We start from the raw sequence: 25,000 nt of genomic DNA, 5'->3' as shown, positions 1-25,000 counted from the left end.
ACAGAGAGTCAGACAGAGAACAGAGTCAGACAGAGAACAGAGAGTCAGACAGAGAACAGAGAGTCAGACAGAGAAGAGAGAGTCAGACAGAGAACAGAGTCAGACAGAGAACAGAGAGTCAGACAGAGAACAGAGAGTCAGACAGAGAACAGAGCGTCAGACAGAGAACAGAGCGTCAGACAGAGAACAGAGAGTCAGACAGAGAACAGAGAGTCAGACAGAGAACAGAGCGTCAGACAGAGAACAGAGCGTCAGACAGAGAACAGAGAGTCAGACAGAGAACAGAGAGTCAGACAGAGAACAGAGCGTCAGACAGAGAACAGAGCGTCAGACAGAGAACAGAGCGTCAGACAGAGAACAGAGCGTCAGACAGAGAACAGAGCGTCAGACAGAGAACAGAGCGTCAGACAGAGAACAGAGCGTCAGACAGAGAACAGAGCGTCAGAGCGTCAGACAGAGAACAGAGCGTCAGACAGAGAACAGAGCGTCAGACAGAGAGTCAGACAGAGAACAGAGACTCAGACAGAGAACAGAGCGCGTCAGACAGAGAACAGAGAGTCAGACAGAGAACAGAGCGCGTCAGACAGAGAACAGAGCGCGTCAGACAGAGAACAGAGCGCGTCAGACAGAGAACAGAGCGCGTCAGACAGAGAACAGAGCGCGTCAGACAGAGAACAGAGCGCGTCAGACAGAGAACAGAGCGTCAGACAGAGAACAGAGAGTCAGACAGAGAACAGAGCGTCAGACAGAGAACAGAGCGTCAGACAGAGAACAGAGAGTCAGACAGAGAACAGAGCGCGTCAGACAGAGAACAGAGCGCATCAGACAGAGAACAGAGCGCATCAGACAGAGAACAGAGAGTCAGACAGAGAACAGAGAGTCAGACAGAGAACAGAGAGTCAGACAGAGAACAGAGCGTCAGACAGAGAACAGAGAGTCAGACAGAGAACAGAGAGTCAGACAGAGAACAGAGAATCAGACAGAGAACAGAGAGTCAGACAGAGAACAGAGCGTCAGACAGAGAACAGAGTCAGAGAACAGAGGGTCAGACAGAGAACAGAGAGTCAGAGAACAGAGGGTCAGACAGAGAACAGAGTCAGAGAACAGAGGGTCAGACAGAGAACAGAGCGTCAGACAGAGAACAGAGTCAGAGAACAGAGGGTCAGACAGAGAACAGAGAGTCAGACAGAGAACAGAGTCAGACAGAGAACAGAGCGTCAGACAGAGAACAGAGTCAGACAGAGAACAGAGTCAGAGAACAGAGGGTCAGACAGAGAACAGAGCGTCAGACAGAGAACAGAGTCAGACAGAGAACAGAGTCAGACAGAGAACAGAGTCAGAGAACAGAGGGTCAGACAGAGAACAGAGCGTCAGACAGAGAACAGAGTCAGACAGAGAACAGAGAGTCAGACAGAGAACAGAGAGTCAGACAGAGAACAGAGCGCGTCAGACAGAGAACAGAGTCAGACAGAGAACAGAGAGTCAGACAGAGAACAGAGAGTCAGACAGAGAACAGAGAGTCAGACAGAGAACAGAGCGTCAGACAGAGAACAGAGAGTCAGACAGAGAACAGAGAATCAGACAGAGAACAGAGTCAGACAGAGAACAGAGGGTCAGACAGAGAACAGAGGGTCAGACAGAGAACAGAGGGTCAGACAGAGAACAGAGACAGAGAACAGAGCGTCAGACAGAGAACAGAGAGTCAGACAGAGAACAGAGACCAGAGCGTCAGACAGAGAACAGAGCGCGTCAGACAGAGAACAGAGCGTCAGACAGAGAACAGAGAGTCAGACAGAGAACAGAGAGTCAGACAGAGAACAGAGAGTCAGACAGAGAACAGAGAGTCAGACAGAGAACAGAGAGTCAGACAGAGAACAGAGAGTCAGACAGAGAACAGAGAGTCAGACAGAGAACAGAGACAGAGAACAGAGAGTCAGACAGAGAACAGAGAGTCAGACAGAGAACAGAGTCAGACAGAGAACAGAGAGTCAGACAGAGAACAGAGGGTCAGACAGAGAACAGAGAGTCAGACAGAGAACAGAGAGTCAGACAGAGAACAGAGAGTCAGACAGAGAACAGAGAATCAGACAGAGAACAGAGTCAGACAGAGAACAGAGAGTCAGACAGAGAACAGAGAGTCAGACAGAGAACAGAGTCAGACAGAGAACAGAGAGTCAGACAGAGAACAGAGAGTCAGACAGAGAACAGAGTCAGACAGAGAACAGAGGGTCAGACAGAGAACAGGGAGTCAGACAGAGAACAGGGAGTCAGACAGAGAACAGAGTCAGACAGAGAACAGAGAGTCAGACAGAGAACAGAGAGTCAGACAGAGAACAGAGAGTCAGACAGAGAACAGAGACAGAGAACAGAGAGTCAGACAGAGAACAGAGAGTCAGACAGAGAACAGAGACAGAGAGTCAGACAGAACAGAGAGTCAGACAGAGAACAGAGAGAAAGACATTATGACAGTATTATTCCACTTTAATCTTGACCCATCCAGTATTGTGAATCTAAAGACTATACATACGGTGGTGTTACATGCAAATAAATCAGTGGCATGTGTGTATGTGTTTAAGCTAGTCATTCCCAGAGCATGCAGTCAGCAGAGTTCTAGTACCTTCTCATCCTTTAGGAAGGCATGGCAGGAGAGAGAGATACAAGGAGAGAAGAGACTGGAGTGTTAGAAGCATTGTTAGTGCAGTGGACAGACATGAAAAGGTTTCACGGTGTGTGTGTGGTGTGTGTGTGTGTGTGTGTGTGTGTGTGTGTGTGTGTGTGTGTGTGTGTGTGTGTATGTATATATATATATATATATATATATATATATATATATATCTCTCTCTGCGAGTTTGTGTGTATATGTGCATGTCTGTGCATGGGTCAGTGTGTGTGTGTGTGTGTTTGCACATGTCTGTGCATATGTGTGTGTGTGTGTGTATACGTGTGTGTGTGTGTGTGTCCCTCCATGTCTCCTACCTTGTGCTGCATGGCCTCCTTCTGTGAGACCAGTTGAGATCGTAGAATCAGCACCTCCTCTTTCCGCACCTCCAGCTCCTCGCACGAGGAGTTCAGTTGGTCCATGAGAACTTTGTAGGGTGGACTTCCTGGTGCCCCCGCCGCAGCGCCTGCATTACCCAGCAGGCTCTGCCTCATGGCGGTCAGGTCGTGCTTCAACTTCTTGTTCTCGGAATCCAGCTCCTGGCGCTGTGGATTAAAGATGGATGCCGCCGGCGGCAGACAGAGAGTTAATACACACCCATAGAGATGGCAATGTCAACGCTAAAATGGGTTATATCCATCTAGAGATCTCTATCCATCTATGTGTACAACACACTCACCCAGCAAATCCAGTCCCAAATCAACCCCTAGCACCGTGATGGGCAACTGGCGGCCCCCGGGGCCCTTGGGCCACGAGCTGTTGCCCACCTAAGTCCTAGCCCCTACCCACTACAGTAGATATGAGTAGATTGGATATCTATACAATACCTTGAGAGACTCGTACTCCAGTTCTGCTCCACGTGATTTCTTATGCTCCTCATCATCCTGACAGACAGAGAGGTCCGACAGTAAAGTAAGTAAGACTGTGGTTGTAATACAGTAATACAGCATAGTATTGTAGTAATATTGTGTATTACTGTGGCTGTACCCTGACTCTAGCCCGCTGGAACTGCTCCTCCTTGTTTTCTAGCTCGTTGCGGAGAGAGGATTTCTCCTGCTCCAGCTCGGTCACGCGCTTCTGCAGCTTCAGAGTCAGAGACGTGTCCATGCCCCGGGTCACATCCTGTCACAACAGGAAGTGAGGTCAGAGACAGGAATGACACTGACAGGCGGAGCTTTGGGCCATCGTCATGGGCATTAAAGACATTAGCTGTCAATACTAAAACATTACAGAAAGTGTTTTACTGAATGACGACCAATTCTGCAGGGTTGTAGTTGTAATAACTGTAAAATAACTACAGAACAGGTTGAAGCAACATAAACAAGTTTTTTGTAACATTTTCTAATGGTGAGAGGAAGTTCCTGTCTAAGTCCCGCCCCCCTCACTTCTCCATGTCGGGAACTTTCTTCTGATTCGGCGAACTCGGAGTTGTAGGTGCACTCTGATCCGTTGCTGCTGTGGGTTGAGTCTGTTCTCCTGCGGCCGGGCTTGGGCACGCTCTGGAGAAAGGAGGGGCAAGGGGATGTTAGTGTGTGTTTGTGGTGTGGGGCAGTGTGTTTGTTTGGTGTGTGTGTGTATAGTATGGTGGGGCAGTGTGGCGTGTGTGTACGTGTGTGTGGTCTGGTTCGGTCCAGTGTTTGTGAGTGTGTGTGGTCTGGTTCGGTCCAGTGTTTGTGAGTGTGTGTGGTCTGGTTCGGTCCAGTGTTTGTGAGTGTATGTGGTCTGGTTCGGTCCAGTGTTTGTGAGTGTGTGTGGTCTGGTTCGGTCCAGTGTTTGTGAGTGTGTGTGGTCTGGTTCGGTCCAGTGTTTGTGAGTGTGTGTGGTCTGGTTCGGTCCAGTGTTTGTGAGTGTGTGTGGTCTGGTTCGGTCCAGTGTTTGTGAGTGTGTGTGGTCTGGTTCGGTCCAGTGTTTGTGAGTGTGTGTGGTCTGGTTCGGTCCAGTGTTTGTGAGTGTGTGTGGTCTGGTTCGGTCCAGTGTTTGTGAGTGTGTGTGGTCTGGTTCGGTCCAGTGTTTGTGAGTGTGTGTGGTCTGGTTCGGTCCAGTGTTTGTGAGTGTATGTGGTCTGGTTCGGTCCAGTGTGAGTGTGAAAATGTTGACATGCTATGCGTTAGCCTCCTACCACAGAGAGAGTGATTTCTTCCTTGAGGTCGTCGTAGCGTTCCTCCAGTCTCAGGTGTTCTGTTAGGAGGTTCTGGTAGCGAGACCTCTCCTCATTCAGATCGCTCTCCAACTGCTGAGTCTCCTCCACTACTGCACGAGTCATTTTCTCTGAAACGGGGAGGAGGTGGAGATGGGGAGGAGAGAGCACAGAGAGAAGAAGGGAAAGTGGGAGGAGGTGGAGATGGAGAGAGCACAGAGAGAAGGGAAAGGGGGAGGAGGTGGAGATGGAGAGAGCACAGAGAGAAGAAGGGAAAGGGGAGAGGTGGAGATGGAGAGGAGAGAGCACAGAGAGAAGAAGGGAAAGTGGGAGGAGGTGGAGATGGAGAGAGCACAGAGAGAAGAAGGGAAAGGGGGAGGAGGTGGAGATGGGGAGGAGAGAGCACAGAGAGAAGGGAAAGGGGGAGGAGGTGGAGATGGAGAGGAGAGAGCACAGAGAGAAGAAGGGAAAGGGGAGGAGGTGGAGATGGGGAGGAGAGAGCACAGAGAGAAGTAGGGAAAGGGGGAGGTGGTGGAGATGGGGAGGAGAGAGCACAGAGAGAAGAAGGGAAAGGGGAGGAGGTGGAGATGGAGAGAGCACAGAGAGAAGAAGGAAAGGGGAGGAGGTGGAGATGGAGAGGAGAGAGCACAGAGAGAAGAAGGGAAAGGGGGAGGAGGTGGAGATGGAGAGAGCACAGAGAGAAGAAGGGAAAGGGGAGAGGTGGAGATGGAGAGAGCACAGAGAGAAGAAGGGAAAGGAGAGGAGAGAGAGGAGAGAGCACAGAGAGAAGTAGGGAAAGGGGGAGGAGGTGGAGATGGGGAGGAGAGAGCACAGAGAGAAGGGAAAGGAGGAGAGAGAGGAGAAAGAAGGGAAAGGAGAGGAGAGAGAGGAGAAAGAAGGGAAAGGAGAGGAGAGAGAGGAGAAAGACGGGAAAGGAGAGGAGTGAGAGAGGAGAAAGAAGGGAAAGGAGAGGAGAGAGAGGAGAAAGAAGGCAAAGGAGAGGAGAGAGAGGAGAAAGAAGGGAAAGGAGAGGAGAGAGAGAGGAGAAAGAAGGGAAAGGAGAGGAGAGAGAGGAGAAAGAAGGGAAAGGAGAGGAGAGAGAGAGGAGAAAGAAGGGAAAGGAGAGGAGAGAGAGAGGAGAAAGAAGGGAAAGGAGAGGAGAGAGAGGAGAAAGAAGGGAAAGGAGAGGAGAGAGAGGAGAAAGAAGGGAAAGGAGAGGAGAGAGAGGAGAAAGAAGGGAAAGGAGAGGAGAGAGAGGAGAAAGAAGGGAAAGGAGAGGAGAGAGAGGAGAAAGAAGGGAAAGGAGAGGAGAGAGAGAGGAGAAAGAAGGGAAAGGAGAGGAGAGAGAGGAGAAAGAAGGGAAAGGAGAGGAGAGAGAGGAGAAAGAAGGAAAGGAGAGGAGAGAGAGGAGAAAGAAGACAAGTTCAGCACGTGTGGGGAACGTATCATCAATTCTCTGTATGGAACTTCAACAATGAATGTGATTGGTCTAAAAGTATTAACACGGAATGTGATTGGTCTAAATCCAGTAGCAGTGAATGTGATTGGTCTAAAGCTAGTGAATGGTTGGTACCTGTCATCTGCTGGCTCTGTTCCTTGATCATTCGGTTCAGGTCGTCTTTCTCTGTCTTCAGCAGACCATTCTGCTGCTTCAGCTCTGCTACCATCTTCACACACAGGAGAAAGTACTTCTATCAAGTCTACCACAGCCTATTGGTCCAGTAATCCATCAATCATGTGATTTGAGAACACTAGCAGATCTGGGTCTAATAGTTTCAAATACTTAAAGTGCACTTGATTTGCTGGACCAGTGAGCAGAGTTGGGGGCGTTTCAGAACATTTCCATTGGTCCCAGTGTACAGGGTGAAACAAATCAAGTGCATCTTCAGTATTTGACAGATGTTCTGTATCTGACTCAGGTCTGGACTGTAGAGACATTGGGGTTTAGTTGATTTCACTGGGCTTCTGGAGGACTGATCTACTGTACTGTACAGCTAGCACTAGTCTACCTGCTCTTAACTACACACCCACAGTACACTAGTCTACCTGCTCTTAACTACACACCCACACTACACTAGTCTACCTGCTCTTAACTACACACCCACAGTACACTAGTCTACCTGCTCATAACTACACACCCACAGTACACTAGTCTACCTGCTCTTAACTACACACCCACAGTACACTAGTCTACCTGCTCTTAACTACACACCCACAGTACACTAGTCTACCTGCTCTTAACTACACACCCACAGTACACTAGTCTACCTGCTCTTAACTACACACCCACACTACACTAGTCTACCTGCTCTTAACTACACACCCACACTACACTAGTCTACCTGCTCTTAACTACACACCCACACTAGTCTACCTGCTCTTAACTACACACCCACACTACACTAGTCTACCTGCTCTTAACTACACACCCACACTACACTAGTCTACCTGCTCTTAACTACACACCCACACTACACTAGTCTACCTGCTCTTAACTACACACCCACACTACACTAGTCTATCTGCTCTTAACTACACACCCACACTACACTAGTCTACCTGCTCTTAACTACACACCCACACTACACTAGTCTACCTGCTCTTAACTACACACCCACACTACACTAGTCTACCTGCTCTTAACTACACACTCACAGTACACTAGTCTACCTGCTCTTAACTACACACCCACAGTACACTAGTCTACCTGCTCATAACTACACACCCACACTGCACTAGTCTACCTGCTCTTAACTACACACCCACACTACACGAGTCTACCTGCTCTTAACTACACACCCACACTACACTCGTCTACCTGCTCTTAACTACACACCCACAGTACACTAGTCTACCTGCTCTTAACTACACACCCACAGTACACTAGTCTACCTGCTCTTAACTACACACCCACACGACACGAGTCTACCTGTCTCACCTACACACCACTAGCCTACCTGTCTCACCTGCACACCCACACTACACTAGCCTAGCTGTCTCAATTACACACCCACACTAGCCTACCTGTCTCACCTACACACCCACTACACTAGCCTACCTGTCTCACCTACGGTACATTAGCCTACCTGTCTCACCTACACACCCACACTACACTAGCCTACCTGTCTCACCTACACACCCACATTACACTAGCCTACATGTCCTACCTACACTACACTAGCCTACCTGTCTCACCTACACTCCCACAGTACACTAGCCTACCTGTCTCACCTACACACCCACTACACTAGCCTACCTGTCTCATCTACACACCCACTACACTAGCCTACCTGTCTCACACACCCACACTACACTAGCCTACCTGTCTCACCTACACACCCCACTACACTAGCCTATCTGTCTCACCTACACACCCACACTACACCAGCCTACCTGTCTCACCTACACACCCACAGTACACTAGTCTACCTGTCTCACCTACATACCCACTACACTAGCCTACCTGTCTCACACACCCACACTACACTAGCCTACCTGTCTCACCTACATACCCACTACACTAGCCTACCTGTCTCACCTATACCACACTAGTCTACCTGGCTCAGCTACACCACACTATACCTTTCTCACTTACACTACACTAGTCTTCCTGTCTCACCTACACACCCACACTACACTAGCCTACCTTTCTCACTTACACTACACTAGCCTACCTGTCTCACCTACACACCCACACTACACTAGCCTACCTGTCTCACCTACACACCCACACTACACTACAGTCGTGGCCAAAAGATTTGAGAATGACACAAATATTAATTTTCAGAAAGTCTGCTGCCTCAGTTTGTATGATGCAATTTGCATATACTCCAGAATGTTATGAAGAGTGATCAGATGAATTGCAATTAATTGCAAAGTCCCTCTTTGCCATGCAAATGAACTGAATCCCCCAAAAACATTTCCACTGCATTTCAGCCCTGCCACAAAAGGACCAGCTGACATCACGTCAGTGATTCTCTCGTTAACACAGGTGTAAGTGTTGACGAGGACAAGGCTAGAGATCACTCTGTCATGCTGATTGAGTTCGAATAACAGACTGTAATGTGCCGTCATCATTGCTTTACACAAAAAGGGCTTTACAGGCAAGGATATTGCTGCCAGCAAGATTTCACCAAAATCAACCATTTATTGGATCATCAAGAACTTCAAGGAGAGCGGTTCAATTGTTGTGAAGAAGGCTTCAGGGCGCCGAAGAAAGGCCCAGCAAGCGACAGGACCGTCTCCTAAAGTTGATTCAGCTGCGGGATCGGGGCACCACCAGTACAGAGCTTGCTCAGGAATGGCAGCAGGCAGGTGTGAGTGCATCTGCACGCACAGTGAGGCGAAGACTTTTGGAGGATGGCCTGGTGTCAAGAAGGGCAGCAAAGAAACCACTTCTCTCCAGGAAAAACATCAGGGACAGACTGATATTCTGCAAAAGGTACAGGGATTGGACTGCTGAGGACTGGGGTAAAGTCATTTTCTCTGATGAATCCCCTTTCCGATTGTTTGGGGCATCTGGGAAAAAAGCTTGTCCTGAGAAGACAAGGTGAGTGCTACCATCAGTCCTGTGTCATGCCAACAGTAAAGCATCCTGAGACCATTCATGTGTGGGGTTGCTTCTCAGCCAAGGGAGTGGGCTCACTCACAATTTTGCCTAAGAACACAGCCATGAATAAAGAATGGTACCAACACATCCTCCGAGAGCATCTTCTCCCAACCATCCAGGAACAGTTTGGTGACGAACAATGCCTTTTCCAGCATGATGGAGGACCTTGCCATAAGGCAAAAATGATAACTAAGTGGCTCGGGGAACAAAACATCGATATTTTGGGCCCATGGCCAGGAAACTCCCCAGACCTTAATCCCATTGAGAACTTGTGGTCAATCCTCAAGAGGCGGGTGGACAAACAAATTCTGACAAACTTCAAGCATTGATTATGCAAGAATGGGCTGCCATCAGTCAGGATGTGGCCCAGAAGTTAATTGACAGCATGCCAGGGCGGATTGCAGAGGTCTTGAAAAAGAAGGGTCAACACTGCAAATATTGACTCTTTGCATCAACTTCATGTAATTGTCAATAAAAGCCTTTGACACTTATGAAATGCTTGTAATTATACTTCAGTATTCCATAGTAACATCTGTGAAAAATATCTAAAGACACTGAAGCAGCAAACTTTGCGGAAATTAATATTTGTGTCATTCTTAAAACTTTTAGCCACGACTGTACACTAGCCTACCTGTCTCGCCTACACACCCACACTACAATAGCCTAACTGTCTCACCTGCACACACACACTACACTAGTCTACCTGTCTCACCTACACACCCACACTACACTAGCCTACCTGTCTCACCTACACTACACTAGCCTACCTGTCTCGCCTACACACCCACACTACAATAGCCTACCTGTCTCACCTGCACACACACACTACACTAGTCTACCTGTCTCACCTACACACCCACACTACACTAGTCTACCTGTCTCACCTACACTACACTAGCCTACCTGTCTCACCTACACTACAATAGCCTACCTGTTTCACCTACACTACATTAGCCTACCTGTCTCACCTACACACCCACTACACTAGCCTACCTGTCTCACCTATACCACACTAGCCTACCTGGCTCACCTACACACCCACACTACTCTACCTGTCTCAACCACACTACTCTACCTGTCTCACCCACACTACACTAGCCTACCTGTCTCAGCTACACCACACTATACCTTTCTCACTTACACTACACTAGTCTACCTGTCTCACCTACACACCCACACTACACTAGCCTACCTGTCTCACCTACACTACACTAGCCTACCTGTCTCACCTACACTACAATAGCCTACCTGTTTCACCTACACTACATTAGCCTACCTGTCTCACCTACACACCCACTACACTAGCCTACCTGTCTCACCTATACCACACTAGCCTACCTGGCTCACCTACACACCCACACTACTCTACCTGTCTCAACCACACTACTCTACCTGTCTCACCCACACTACACTAGCCTTCCTGTCTCAGCTACACCACACTATACCTTTCTCACTTACACTACACTAGTCTACCTGTCTCACCTACACACCCACACTACACTAGTCTACCTGGCTCACCTACACACCCACACTACACTAGTCTACCTGGCTCACCTACACACCCACACTACACTAGTCTACCTGGCTCACCTACACACCCACACTACACTAGACTACCTGGCTCACCTAGACACCCACACTAGTCTACCTGGCTTACCGACACACCCACACTACACTACACTAGTCTACCGGTCTCACCTACACCAAGGCAATGGCCTCCCAGCCCGCCATGTGCCCAGTCTGCAGTAGATTCCCCTGGGTCCTAAACCATTGAACCACGACACACATTCTTATACAAACTTGTCACACTTCTATAGGGCCACTATGGGAACAATGTATGAAAGGGAGCCATTTAACAGAAACATATCTGAGAAGTGACTGGAGGAGACAAGATGAAGAGATGACTAGAGTGAGCTGTTTTCTATCCCACCACATCCCTCACCTTTTCCATCTCATCCCTGTACTTGGTAGCCCAGTCCTCTATGGTCTTCTTCTCTTTCTGGGTGGTGGTCAGCTCCTTCCTCAGCCTCTCCAGCTCCTCCAGAAGGGAAGTGACACGGTTGGCGTTGTTCTTGGCTTCCTCTTCTATCCCCTTCAGCTTAGACACCTCTACCTTCAGCTTCTCACTCTCCACCGCGTGGGACGTCTCCAGAGAGTTCAGCCGCTCGCTAGTCACACGGTTGTCTTTAGCCTGGGAGAGAGAGATCATGTTAATGTAATGTGTGAAGATGCATATTCTATTCGAGCAGTCACTCTTGGAGAAGAAAGTTTGTTCTCCAGCAGCACAAAGATCCAAAATGGCCGCCTGGTTTCTACAGAGCCCCACCTGTTCGTCTAACTTCCTCTGCAGCTGCATGATCTTATTCTCCATGCCGACGTTAAGTTTCTTGAAATGTTCAACGGAGCGGGCCTCGATTTTCAGCTTCTTCAGCTCTTTCTTGGCCTTCATCCTCCTGATGCAGCACTGCAGATAGACGATGGCTCGCAGGGAGCGCTTGTACCGCTGTCTGGCCAGCCAGCCACGCACGTGTTTCTGGATGAACACAGCTTTGTGGTTACGCAGCAACTGTGGAGAGAGAGGGAGAAAGAGAGAGTTAGTTCATGTGAATGTAATGTGAAAATTCTGGTGTTCCTGAGCTCTTATTGGTCTCCTGGGCTTCATCTTGCTGTTAATCCACAACAACAGGAGATCTAGACAGAGAGAGACAGAGAGAGACAAACAGATATCCTGGCAGGGTTATGTTAAAGAGGTCAGCTGTGTGTGTCAGTCAGAGGGACAGTCCCTAACTACTGCCATGTCACCTGACCCCAACATGGCCCCAGTAACCAGAGAGACACCAGCCTAGTTCTCTCCCTAGCTCCCAGTAACCAGAGACACCAGCCTAGTTCTCTCCCTAACTCCCAGTAACCAGAGAGACACCAGCCTAGTTCTCTCCCTAACTCCAAGTAACCAGAGAGACACCAGCCTAGTTCTCTCCCTAACTCCATGTAACCAGAGAGACACCAGCCTAGTTCTCTCCCTAACTCCCAGTAACCAGAGAGACACCAGCCTAGTTCTCTCCCTAACTCCCAGTAACCAGAGACACCAGCCTAGTTCTCTCCCTAACTCCCAGTAACCAGAGAGACACCAGCCTAGTTCTCTCCCTAACTCCCAGTAACCAGAGAGACACCAGCCTAGTTCTCTCCCTAACTCCATGTAACCAGAGAGACACCAGCCTAGTTCTCTCCCTAACTCCCAGTAACCAGAGAGACACCAGCCTAGTTATCTCCCTAACTCCCAGTAACCAGAGACACCAGCCTAGTTCTCTCCCTAACTCCCAGTAACCAGAGACACCAGCCTAGTTCTCTCCTTAACTCCCAGTAACCAGAGACACCAGCCTAGTTCTCTCCCTAACTCCCAGTAACCAGAGAGACACCAGCCTAGTTCTCTCCCTAGCTCCCAGTAACCAGAGAGACACCAGCCTAGTTCTCTCCCTAGCTCCCAGTAACCAGAGAGACACCAGCCTAGTTCTCTCCCTAACTCCCAGTAACCAGAGAGACACCAGCCTAGTTCTCTCCCTAACTCCCAGTAACCAGAGACACCAGCCTAGTTCTCTCCCTAGCTCCCAGTAACCAGAGAGACACCAGCCTAGTTCTCTCCCTAGCTCCCAGTAATCAGAGACACCAGCCTAGTTCTCTCCCTAACTCCCAGTAACCAGAGAGACACCAGCCTAGTTCTCTCCCTAGCTCTCAGTAACCAGAGAGACACCAGCCTAGTTCTCTCCCTAACTCCCAGTAACCAGAGAGACACCAGCCTAGTTATCTCCCTAACTCCCAGTAATCAGAGACACCAGCCTAGTTCTCTCCCTAGCTCCCAGTAACCAGAGAGACACCAGCCTAGTTCTCTCCCTAGCTCCCAGTAATCAGAGACACCAGCCTAGTTCTCTCCCTAACTCCCAGTAACCAGAGAGACACCAGCCTAGTTCTCTCCTTAACTCCCAGTAACCAGAGAGACACCAGCCTAGTTCTCTCCCTAACTCCCAGTAACCAGAGACACCAGCCTAGTTCTCTCCCTAACTCCCAGTAACCAGAGAGACACCAGCCTAGTTCTCTCCCTAACTCCCAGTAACCAGAGACACCAGCCTAGTTCTCTCCCTAACTCCCAGTAACCAGAGAGACACCAGCCTAGTTCTCTCCCTAGCTCCCAGTAACCAGAGACACCAGCCTAGTTCTCTCCCTAACTCCCAGTAACCAGAGAGACACCAGCCTAGTTCTCTCCCTAGCTCCCAGTAATCAGAGACACCAGCCTAGTTCTCTCCCTAGTTCCCAGTAACCAGAGAGACACCAGCCTAGTTCTCTCCCTAGCTCCCAGTAACCAGAGACACCAGCCTAGTTCTCTCCCTAACTCCCAGTAACCAGAGAGACACCAGCCTAGTTCTCTCCCTAACTCCCAGTAACCAGAGAGACACCAGCCTAGTTCTCTCCCTAGCTCCCAGTAACCAGAGAGACACCAGCCTAGTTCTCTCCCTAGCTCCCAGTAACCAGAGAGACACCAGCCTAGTTCTCTCCCTAGCTCCCAGTAACCAGAGACACCAGCCTAGTTATCTCCCTAACTCCCAGTAACCAGAGAGACACCAGCCTAGTTCTCTCCCTAGCTCCCAGTAACCAGAGACACCAGCCTAGTTCTCTCCCTAACTCCCAGTAACCAGAGAGACACCAGCCTAGTTCTCTCCCTAACTCCCAGTAACCAGAGACACCAGCCTAGTTCTCTCCCTAGCTCCCAGTAACCAGAGAGACACCAGCCTAGTTCTCTCCCTAGCTCCCAGTAACCAGAGACACCAGCCTAGTTCTCTCCCTAACTCCCAGTAACCAGAGAGACACCAGCCTAGTTCTCTCCCTAGCTCCCAGTAACCAGAGACACCAGCCTAGTTATCTCCCTAGCTCCCAGTAACCAGAGAGACACCAGCCTAGTTCTCTCCCTAACTCCCAGTAACCAGAGAGACACCAGCCTAGTTCTCTCCCTAACTCCCAGTAACCAGAGAGACACCAGCCTAGTTCTCTCCCCTAGCTCCCAGTAACCAGAGACACCAGCCTAGTTATCTCCCTAACTCCCAGTAACCAGAGAGACACCAGCCTAGTTCTCTCCCTAGCTCCCAGTAATCAGAGACACCAGCCTAGTTATCTCCCTAACTCCCAGTAACCAGAGAGACACCAGCCTAGTTCTCTCCCTAGCTCCCAGTAACCAGAGAGACCAGCCTAGTTATCTCCCTAACTCCCAGTAACCAGAGAGACACCAGCCTAGTTCTCTCCCTAGCTCCCAGTAACCAGAGAGACACCAGCCTAGTTCTCTCCCTAGCTCCCAGTAACCAGAGACACCAGCCTAGTTCTCTCCCTAGCTCCCAGTAACCAGAGAGACACCAGCCTAGTTCTCTCCCTAGCTCCCAGTAACCAGAGAGACACCAGCCTAGTTCTCTCCCTAACTCCCAGTAATCAGAGAGACACCAGCCTAGTTCTCTCCCTAACTCCCTGGGAGTGGTCCAGGTATGAGGGTGACCCAAGTCCATCCAACGTTGTACTGGAGTTATTTATAAACCACACTGCTGACAGACATGCAGGACAGCTGTGCTATTAGCTGGCAGTGCTAGGTGTGTGTGTTTGTTGGTTCTTCTATCCTAAACTCACCAAATGTCCCCCCACAAAGAGAGTAAAACAAGAAACATGTAGTGTGTGTGTGTATAGTGTATGCATCTCTCACCCCTTGGTATTTCTGTCGGGCCATGTATGCTCTGAGGATAGTCTGCATGACCAGGGCAGCAGCCTGCTTCTGTAGGTACAGTTTCCTCTGGACACACATCCTCTGGAACTTCTGGATCGTGATGGCTGCCAGGGTACGACGCATGTACTTAACCAGACTGGAGGAGGGAGAGAGGCAGGGGAGAGAATGAGAGAGGGGGCAGGGGAGAGAGAGGGGGGGGCAGGGGAGAGAGAGAAGTGGGACAGAGGAGGTAGGGGAGAGATAGAGAGGGGAGGGAGAGAGGCAGGGGAGAGAGAGGGGGAGAGAATGAGAGAGGAGGCAGGGGAGAGAGAGAGGGAGGCAGGGGAGAGAATGAGAGAGGGGGACAGAGGAGGCAGGAGAGAGATAGAGAGGGGAGGGAGAGAGGCAGGGGAGAGAGAGGGGGGGCAGGGGAGAGAATGAGAGAGGGGGCAGGGGAGAGAGAGAGGGGGGGCAGGGGAGAGAGAGAAGTGGGACAGAGGAGGTAGGGGAGAGATAGAGAGGGGAGGGAGAGAGGCAGGGGACAGAGAGAGAAGTGGGACAGAGGAGGTAGGGGAGAGAGTGTAGTCAGGGTAATTGGTGAAAAATGCTGTTGAATTACTATAATTTTCCCACTAATAACCTCTAACTGATCCGATTAACAAATCAATCAAATCACAAATAAATATTTATAAAAATTCCCACTTCCTACAATACATCAGACAATTCTGATTGGCTCCTTTTCAGGAAGTCATACAGTCTAAACTACTTTCATCTGCATTGTGATTGTCCAGAGGGTGCTGAGTGACAGGTGTGTGCTCCACTGACCAGCGGGCCTGGTGTCCGCGGGTGTATCTCTGGATGGTGATGGCAGCATGCTTCTTGCGGAGGTACTTCTTGCGTACCAGCCAGCAGCGGATGGTTTTCTGGATGCGGACGCACGCCTTCCTCAGCTTATCAGCCCTCAGCTTCTCCAGGTAGGCAACCTGACCAGCCCTGAAGAAGATCTTAGTCTTACCAAACTGGTACTTGTCCTGGTCCTGGAGAGAGAGAGAGAGAGACATCCTGTTTTAGGGGATCAGTTTGAGCAAGGTGAGGTCCAGAATTGCTCATTTTGACCACATAAATCAGGGATGGGCAACTCCAGTCGGGGTCCTGATTGGTGTCACACTTTTGCCCCAGCTAACAAACCTGACTCCAATAATCAACTCATCATGCAATTAGTTTAATCAGCTGGGTTTTCTAGGGATGGGGAGAATGTGTCTCACCGCTCCGGACCCCGAGGACTGGAGTTGACCATCTCTAACATAAATAGTTGGGACAGAAGAAGATTTGTGGATCTTTGATTCTGCGCAGTCTGATTGCAATGTAGTTGATCTCAAACAGGCCTGACCTCTAACCCCTGACCCCTCATACCTGCACCAGTTTCTCCAGGACGTTCCTACAGGTCAGCCTCCTGTCCGACAGGACGTCCTTCTGCTTCATCAGAACCCGGTAACGACTGAAGAACTCCTGGTAGGTCCACCTGGATGGGAAGCCTGCGGCTGAGATGCGGATGGTCTCCAGAACACCACAGGCTCTGAGCTGCTGCACCGCTCGCTTAGGGTCAAACCTAAAGACAACATTCACCTAACGTTAGGGTCAGACCCACACACAACATTCAGCTCAACCTAAAGACAACGTACACCTAACATTAGGGTCAAACTTAAAGACAACATTCCACTAATGTTAGGGTCAAACCTAAAGACAACATTCACATAGTTAATCCAACCATACCAGCCAAACCTGGAGAGAACCATTCAGCCTCATGACATCACAATTACATTCCCCTAACTTCATCTTGCCAAGTCAGATGGTACTATGGAAACTTAACCATAGAGTAGCATGCAGGTACTCACGTGAAGGGGAACTTGAGGTCGTTGGGCTTGATGCAGCGAACATAGTGAGGAGTGGTCGCATTCAGAGTCTCCATCAACATAGCCAGAGAGTTCCGGAACTACAGGAGGAGAGGAGCGAGGGAGAAGAGAGGACAGAGACAGAGGAGAGAGGGAGAAGAGAGGACAGAGACAGAGGAGAGAGGGAGAAGAGAGGACAGAGACAGAGAGAGGGAGAAGAGAGGACAGAGACAGAGGAGAGAGGGAGAAGAGAGGACAGAGACAGAGGAGAGAGGGAGAAGAGAGGACAGAGACAGAGGAGAGAGGGAGAAGAGAGGACAGAGACAGAGGAGAGAGGGAGAAGAGAGGACAGAGACAGAGGAGAGAGGGAGAAGAGAGGACAGAGACAGAGGAGAGAGGGAGAAGAGAGGACAGAGACAGAGGAGAGAGGGAGAAGAGAGGACAGAGACAGAGGAGAGAGGGAGAAGAGAGGACAGAGACAGAGGAGAGAGGGAGAAGAGAGGACAGAGACAGAGGAGAGAGGGAGAAGAGAGGACAGAGACAGAGGAGAGAGGGAGAAGAGAGGACAGAGACAGAGGAGAGAGGGAGAAGAGAGGACAGAGACAGAGGAGAGAGGGAGAAGAGAGGACAGAGACAAAGAGAGAGGGAGAAGAGAGGACAGAGACAGAGGAGAGAGGGAGAAGAGAGGACGAGCAGAGGAGAGGGAGAAGAGAGGACAGAGACAGAGGAGAGAGGGAGAAGAGAGGACAGAGACAGAGGAGAGAGGGAGAAGAGAGGACAGAGACAGAGGAGAGAGGGAGAAGAGAGGACAGAGACAGAGGAGAGAGGGAGAAGAGAGGACAGAGACAGAGGAGAGAGGGAGAAGAGAGGACAGAGACAGAGGAGAGAGGGAGAAGAGAGGACAGAGACAGAGGAGAGAGGGAGAAGAGAGGACAGAGACAGAGGAGAGAGGGAGAAGAGAGGACAGAGACAGAGGAGAGAGGGAGAAGAGAGGACAGAGACAGAGGAGAGAGGGAGAAGAGAGGACAGAGAGGAGAAGAGAGGACAGAGACAGAGGAGAGAGGGAGAAGAGAGGACAGAGACAAAGGAGAGAGGGAGAAGAGAGGACAGAGACAGAGGAGAGAGGGAGAAGAGAGGACAGAGACAGAGGAGAGAGGGAGAAGAGAGGACAGAGAGGAGAAGAGAGGACAGAGACAGAGGAGAGAGGGAGAAGAGAGGACAGAGACAGAGGAGAAAGAGTAAACTTTTACATTTCAGCTATTCTGACTCTGGTTGGCAAGTTCCAACCCTGGTCTGAGTGTCCGTAGGTGTGTGTGTCTATGATCAGTCTACCTGGCAGCCAACAGTCTTCTTGTGCTCCTTGCTGCTTGCTCCAGATCTGATCTCTTTTGGTTTGACGCTGAGTCGTGTTCGACCTCCTGGAGCAGTCCCTGTCGGACTGGTCACTTTCTCCTCATCCTGAAACAGCTCCACTAGCAGGTCCAACTACACAACACACACAAACATTATTGCAAATAAGACACTGTTCTTAATTGACATACACACATACACACATACATATATATATATAGAGAGAGAGAGAGAGAGAGAGAGAGAGAGAGAGAGAGACAGAACAAAAAAAGAGAGACGAACAAAAGAGAGAGAGACAGAGAGAGAGAGAGAGAGAGAGAGAGAGAGAGAGAGAGAGAGAGAGAGACGAGAGAGAGACGAAAAAAAAGAGAGAAAAAAAGAAAGAGAGAGACCCCCACAGAGAGAGAGAGAGAGAGAGAGACAGAGAGAGAGAGAGACTTGTATAAATAAAAAGGTAGCAGCAGCCAACAGACAGTTTCGGCACAGACTTGCTAAGCTAAAAGTTTTCATTGTTAGCCATAGGTATCTGTGGGTGGTGGCTAGGCTAGGCTACCTAACAGTGCTAATAATGTTTGCGGCTAAAGCTGCAGACAGACTGGCTGTTAGCAGAATGGTACAACAAGACAACAGGAAACTCTGGACAGAAAATGTGTGTAGTCTAATTAATACATTAGTTTTGTACCAATAACAATGTGGACCAAAACTACTTGATAAGGAGTGAGATGATGCTGAGCAGAGGCATCTAAACATTACATGAGAAGTACAATAAGGTCTATAGTTCACAACAAGTCTGTGGAATTGTTATCATCAGTTTATTCATACCATCCTTTCTATCTAACTATCTAAAATGACAACCTTGAACATTGTACATGTTATGGTTCAAGGAGAAAGCGATTGGTTAGTGTGTTCTCTGTATTGTGGTTGGTTAAGATGTAAATGGGGAGAGGGCCACAGTGCAGCCCCCGGGGTAGTCTCCAGTGCTGCAGCGTCCGGGTCTCAGTGCTGCAGCGTCCGTTCAGCCCCCACCCCGGGTAGTCTCCAGTGCTGCAGCGTCCGTTCAGCCCCCACCCCGGGGTAGTCTCCAGTGCTGCAGCGTCCGTTCCCCCACGGATTTGCTGCAGCACCCCCACCCCGGGTAGTCTCCAGTGCTGCAGCGTCCGTTCAGCCCCCCCACCCCCGGGTAGTCTCCAGTGCTGCAGCGTCCGTTCAGCCCCCCACCCCGGGGTAGTCTCCAGTGCTGCAGCGTCCGTTCAGCCCCCCACCCCCACATACTTAAGTGCCATTTGAACTATTGTGAGACCACGGTGAGGAAGAATGAATGGTGTGGGTTAGAAAGATAGAAAGAGGAGGGCAGCATGTTTACCTTTAGCTGTTTAACGGTTGTTGTCATGACGGGACAGACACATGGACAACAGATGTAAAACAAACAACACAACGACAAAATAAAGATTAACCAAAAATGAAAGTAAACCTAGGAAATCTAAATCATTGCAGTACACACATCTAAAACATATTAAAAGTAGAATTCATATAAAAGTAGAAATCCAAATCAAAGGGCCATCAGAACAGGTGTCATGGTGTCTACTGACCAAGGCTGTTTGTAATGATAACCCAGCATCAGACCCAGCATCAGACCCAGCATCAGACACAGCATCAGACACAGCATCAGACACAGCATCAGACACAGCATCAGACACAGCATCAGACACAGCATCAGACACAGCATCAGACCCAGCATCAGACACAGCATCAGACACAGCATCAGACACAGCATCAGACACAGCATCAGACACAGCATCAGACACAGCATCAGACACAGCATCAGACCCAGCATCAGACCCAGCATCAGACCCAGCATCAGACCCAGCATCAGACACAGCATCAGACACAGCATCAGACACAGCATCAGACACAGCATCAGACACGGCATCAGACACGGCATCAGAAACGGCATCAGACACGGCATCAGACCCGGCATCAGACCCGGCATCAGACACGGCATCAGACCCAGCATCAGACATAGCATCAGACCCAGCATCAGACCCAGCATCAGACCCAGCATCAGACACAGCATCAGACACAGCATCAGACCCAGCATCAGACCCAGCATCAGACCCAGCATCAGACCATAGACGTGGCACAATGTCTGACGGCTCAGACAGCAGAACACATGACTGAGAAGGAATGTGTGTTTATTGTCAACACAAACACACACAGAACCATGAGGATGGGTTGAAATGCTTGATTTCTATAGCTTCATTCTCATTAAAGAGTCATTATCACTTCTACACTATTACTGGTGAGTCAAGCAGGTTTCCATGGCAACACACACACACACAGTATTGCCAAGGATGATTGTTCCAGTGTAGTTAACCCTGTGTGTGTTTAAGGTGTTAGGGGTTAAAGGAGTGTTTTAACCCTTACCCCTCTCTGCTGCTGCTGGCCTCTACAACAGAACGGGCAGAGTGAGTCTTTATACACACACACACACACACACACACACACACACACACACACACACACACACACACACACACACACACTGCAAGGCCTATTTGGTAGACAGAAAATGTCTCCAACTGTGTGCACATCCTCATGACAGCACATGGACAGCAGAGGGTGCTGTTTCTCCTGACCTTCACTGGGTTCCCTGTCGGAGGTCATTCAGTCAGACAACACAGACTGTCAAACACACGCACTAATGAGAAAGTCATCAAATGTGTGTGTTACCTGTTGAATGTGCTGTGTGTGTGTGTGTTACCCATTGAATGTGCGGTGTGTGTGTGTGTGTGTGTTACCCATTGAATGTGCTGTGTGTGTGTGTGTGCTACCCATTGAATGTGCAGTGTGTGTGTGTGTGTGTGTTACCCATTGAATGTGCGGTGCGTGTGTGTGTGTGTGTTACCCATTGAATGTCCTGTGTGTGTGTGTGTGTGTGTGTGTGTGTGTGTGTGTGTGTGTGTGTGTGTGTGTGTGTTACCCATTGAATGTGCTGTGTGTGTGTGTGTGTTACCCATTGAATGTGCGGTGTGTGTGTGTGTGTTACCCATTGAATGTGCGGTGTGTGTGTGTGTGTGTTACCCATTGAATGTGCGGTGTGTGTGTGTGTGTGTTACCCATTGAATGTGCGTGTGTGTGTGTGTGTGTGTGTTACCCATTGAATGTGCGGTGTGTGTGTGTGTGTTACCCATTGAATGTGCTGTGTGTGTGTGTGTGTGTGTGTGTTACCCATTGAATGTGCTGTGTGTGTGTGTGTGTGTGTTACCCATTGAATATGCTGTGTGTGTGTGTGTGTGTGTGTGTGTTACCCGTTGAATGTGCGGTGTGTGTGTGTGTGTTACCCATTGAATGTGCTGTGTGTGTGTGTGTGTGTGTGTGTGTGTGTGTGTGTGTGTGTGTGTGTGTGTTACCCATTGAATGTGCGGTGTGTGTGTGTTACCCGTTGAATGTGCGGTGTGTGTGTGTGTGTTACCCATTGAATGTGCGGTGTGTGTGTGTGTGTGTTACCCGTTGAATGTGCTGTGTGTGTGTGTGTGTTACCCGTTGAATGTGCGGTGCGTGTGTGTGTGTGTTACCCATTGAATGTGCTGTGTGTGTGTGTGTGTGTGTTACCCATTGAATGTGCGGTGTGTGTGTGTGTGTGTTACCCGTTGAATGTGCGGTGTGTGTGTTACCCGTTGAATGTGCTGTGTGTGTGTGTGTGTTACCCATTGAATGTGCGGTGCGTGTGTGTGTGTGTGTGTGTGTGTTACCCATTGAATGTGCAGTGTGTGTTACCCATTGAATGTGCGGTGTGTGTGTGTGTGTGTGTGTGTGTGTGTGTGTTACCCGTTGAATGTGCTGTGTGTGTGTGTTACCCATTGAATGTGCAGTGCGTGTGTGTGTGTGTGTGTTACCCATTAAATGTGCTGTGTGTGTGTGTGTTACCCATTGAATGTGCTGTGTGTGTGTGGTTTACCCATTAAATGTGCTGTGTGTGTGTGTGTGTTACCCATTGAATGTGCAGTGTGTGTGTGTGTGTGTGTGTGTGTGTGTGTGTGTGTGTGTGTTACCCATTGAATGTCCTGTGTGTGTGTGTTACCCATTGAATGTGCTGTGTGTGTTACCCATTGAATGTGCTGTGTGTGTGTGTGTGTGTGTGTGTGTGTGTGTGTGTGTGTGTGTGTGTTACCCGTTGAATGTGTGGTGTGTGTGTGTGTGTGTGTTACCCATTGAATGTGCGGTGTGTGTGTGTGTGTGTATGTGTGTGTTACCCATTGAATGTGCTGTGTGTGTGTGTGTGTGTGTGTGTGTTACCCATTGAATGTGCGGTGTGTGTGTGTGTGTGTGTTACCCATTGAATGTGCGGTGTGTGTGTGTGTTACCCATTGAATGTGCGGTGTGTGTGTGTGTTACCCATTGAACGTGCAGTGTGTGTGTGTGTGTGTGTGTGTGTGTGTGTGTGTGTGTGTGTGTGTGTGTGTGTGTGTGTGTTTGGCAGGGACACACACCTTGCTGGCCTTCAGGACATTGATCTGCTCTTCATTCACTGTGTCCTTGTTCTTCTCCAGAAAGCCATCACACTGGTACTGCACCTGGACACAACAATTACAAAATAAAGTCCTTTTGCTGACACTTTAATCCAAAGTGATTTTCAGAACTGTCAACTTTGACTCAGATTATCAATCACAACAGCATTCATTTTATTCATAGAGTGAACCCGCTCACTTCCCTCTGTAACCGGACACTGAGCCTAAAACAGAACTCAGCAGCACTGGGTCAGCCAAGACATCAACACTGCACACACAACACACAGTGATCAGTACCTTGTCAGCGAAGTGCTGTATGATGAAGGCTTTGTTGGACATGCGAGGTTTCTCAAACAGAGAGCAGGTCTTCAGATGGGTGTTATACAGCTTCTGGGCCCACGAGTCATCTGAACCTTTAGGCATCTGGACACACAGAACACTGGTTCACACTAGTTACTCTGGATGAGTCATCTGAACCTTTAGGCATCTGGACACACAGAACACTGGTTCACACTAGTTACTCTGGATGAGTCATCTGAACCTTTAGGCATCTGGACACACAGAACACTGGTTCACACTAGTTACTCTGGATGAGTCATCTGAACCTTTAGGCATCTGGACACACAGAACACTGGTTCACACTAGTTACTCTGGATGAGTCATCTGAACCTTTAGGCATCTGGACACACAGAACACTGGTTCACACTAGTTACTCTGGATGAGTCATCTGAACCTTTAGGCATCTGGACACACAGAACACTGGTTCACACTAGTTACTCTGGATGAGTCATCTGAACCTTTAGGCATCTGGACACACAGAACACTGGTTCACACTAGTTACTCTGGATGAGTCATCTGAACCTTTAGGCATCTGGACACACAGAACACTGGTTCACACTAGTTACTCTGGATGAGTCATCTGAACCTTTAGGCATCTGGACACACAGAACACTGGTTCACACTAGTTACTCTGGATGAGTCATCTGAACCTTTAGGCATCTGGACACACAGAACACTGGTTCACACTAGTTACTCTGGATGAGTCATCTGAACCTTTAGGCATCTGGACACACAGAACACTGGTTCACACTAGTTACTCTGGATGAGTCATCTGAACCTTTAGGCATCTGGACACACAGAACACTGGTTCACACTAGTTACTCTGGATGAGTCATCTGAACCTTTAGGCATCTGGACACACAGAACACTGGTTCACACTAGTTACTCTGGATGAGTCATCTGAACCTTTAGGCATCTGGACACACAGAACACTGGTTCACACTAGTTACTCTGGATGAGTCATCTGAACCTTTAGGCATCTGGACACACAGAACACTGGTTCACACTAGTTACTCTGGATGAGTCATCTGAACCTTTAGGCATCTGGACACACAGAACACTGGTTCACACTAGTTACTCTGGATGAGTCATCTGAACCTTTAGGCATCTGGACACACAGAACACTGGTTCACACTAGTTACTCTGGATGAGTGTGTGTCTGTGTTATGGGTGTCTGTGTGCGCCTCTGCATTACATATGTGTGTGTCTGTATGTGTGTATGCATGTATGTGTGTGCATGTATGTGTGCCTCTGCATTTGTGTGTGTGTGTGTGTGTGTGTGTGTGTGTGTGTGTGTGTGTGTGTGTGTGTGTACCTTGCACTCTTCATCCAGCAGGTCTAGTACCCCCATCTTGGCCTCTATGAGGTTGATACATGGCTGGTTATCATAGAAGTCTATCAGAGTCCAGGGAATCTGCTCCTTCAAATACTCCTCCTGCTCCAGCTTGAACACATGCTGTAGATAGGAGAGGGGAGGAGAAAGGGGGAGAGGAAAGGGGGAGAGGAAAGGGGGAGAGGAAAGGAGGGGAGAAAAGAGGGTAGAGCAAAAGAGAGGAGGGGAGAAGAGAGGGGAGTAGAAAGGAAAGAGGAGAGGGCAGAGGAAAGGAGAGGACAGAGGAAAGGAGAGGGCAGAGGAAAGGAGAGGGCAGAGGAAAGGAGAGGGCAGAGGAAAGGAGAGGGCAGAGGAAAGGAGAGGGCAGAGGAAAGGAGAGGACAGAGGAAAGGAGAGGGCAGAGGAAAGGAGAGGGCAGAGGAAAGGAGAGGGCAGAGGA

The 25,000-nt window shown here is 49.4% G+C and overlaps 1 protein-coding gene across 16 annotated transcripts in view; it reads right to left on the bottom strand.

Moving 5' to 3' along the window:
* LOC106587673 (unconventional myosin-Va) overlaps positions 1-25,000 on the bottom strand; it is a 98,364-nt gene that overhangs the window by 28,055 nt on the left and 45,309 nt on the right. For 10 of the 16 annotated variants that reach the window (XR_006762257.1, XR_006762254.1, XR_006762256.1 and 7 more), the window contains exons 12-29: positions 24,544-24,684; positions 23,187-23,312; positions 22,872-22,955; positions 19,745-19,750; positions 18,364-18,516; positions 17,035-17,132; positions 16,553-16,748; positions 15,965-16,176; positions 15,140-15,296; positions 11,732-11,971; positions 11,348-11,596; positions 6,370-6,463; positions 4,779-4,927; positions 4,045-4,158; positions 3,647-3,781; positions 3,487-3,543; positions 2,977-3,204; positions 2,618-2,626 (exon numbers count right to left, since the gene is read on the bottom strand). Coding sequence is in view for 11 of the 16 variants with exons in the window: in XM_045708922.1 (XP_045564878.1) it covers positions 2,618-2,626; positions 2,977-3,204; positions 3,487-3,543; positions 3,647-3,781; positions 4,045-4,158; positions 4,779-4,927; positions 6,370-6,463; positions 11,348-11,596; positions 11,732-11,971; positions 15,140-15,296; positions 15,965-16,176; positions 16,553-16,748; positions 17,035-17,132; positions 18,364-18,516; positions 19,745-19,750; positions 22,872-22,955; positions 23,187-23,312; positions 24,544-24,684 (2,448 nt within the window). In the remaining 5 variants the exon portion in view is untranslated. The remainder of the gene's footprint in view (positions 1-2,617; positions 2,627-2,976; positions 3,205-3,486; positions 3,544-3,646; positions 3,782-4,044; positions 4,159-4,778; positions 4,928-6,369; positions 6,464-11,347; positions 11,597-11,731; positions 11,972-15,139; positions 15,297-15,964; positions 16,177-16,552; positions 16,749-17,034; positions 17,133-18,363; positions 18,517-19,744; positions 19,751-22,871; positions 22,956-23,186; positions 23,313-24,543; positions 24,685-25,000) is intronic. The other 6 variants (XM_045708924.1, XM_045708933.1, XM_045708932.1 and 3 more) reach the window with 3 other exon arrangements.

The sequence above is a fragment of the Salmo salar genome, chromosome ssa26 (genome assembly GCF_905237065.1).
Source record: "Salmo salar chromosome ssa26, Ssal_v3.1, whole genome shotgun sequence".
NCBI lineage: Eukaryota > Metazoa > Chordata > Actinopteri > Salmoniformes > Salmonidae > Salmo > Salmo salar.
The sequence above is the reverse complement of the archived record's forward strand: the minus strand, read 5'-3'. Positions and strand labels throughout refer to the sequence as shown.